The sequence below is a fragment of the Theobroma umbraticum genome, unplaced genomic scaffold, assembly GCF_002168275.2.
Source record: "Theobroma umbraticum cultivar Fairchild unplaced genomic scaffold, ASM216827v3 scaffold_44.0, whole genome shotgun sequence".
NCBI classification, from domain to species: domain Eukaryota; kingdom Viridiplantae; phylum Streptophyta; class Magnoliopsida; order Malvales; family Malvaceae; genus Theobroma; species Theobroma umbraticum.
The window spans coordinates 4,200,433-4,200,757 of record NW_018397255.1 but is presented as its reverse complement, the minus strand read 5'-3'; the positions used below and the strand labels follow the sequence as shown (position 1 = coordinate 4,200,757).

The 325-nt window shown below is 33.5% G+C and overlaps 1 protein-coding gene across 2 annotated transcripts in view; it reads right to left on the bottom strand.

The window, feature by feature from the left end:
* LOC110408889 (protein argonaute 5-like) overlaps positions 1 to 325 on the bottom strand; it is a 6,263-nt gene that overhangs the window by 3,603 nt on the left and 2,335 nt on the right. For both annotated transcript variants that reach the window (XM_021418020.1, XM_089785761.1), the window contains exon 7: positions 1 to 113. This exon is cut by the window's left edge. In XM_021418020.1, coding sequence (XP_021273695.1) covers positions 1 to 113 — 113 coding nt within the window. The remainder of the gene's footprint in view (positions 114 to 325) is intronic.

The window sequence follows — 325 nt, the reverse complement described above, 5'->3', positions numbered from 1 at the left end:
CTTCACTTCCAGATTGAAGGGCAGGCAACGATGCATATTTAAGCTCAACTCCGTAATTTTCAAGGAAATAATGAACCACAGACACATTTGTTTTCTTGTCGTCAAGAGTAAACCTAACAAAACCAAAAATTGCACAAAAGCATCATAAGACAGAATAGGAAGAGAGAGAAGGAGTTATATTAATAAAAGAAAGAGAATTACATCATTGATGACAATATAACAGAGAAAATAAGGTTCAGGAATCAAGTGTTATACAATTATTTTTCTTATTACAGAAATCCTCATCTCGTAAAGCACCTCTTTTTTCCTGAGATATCCCTCACAA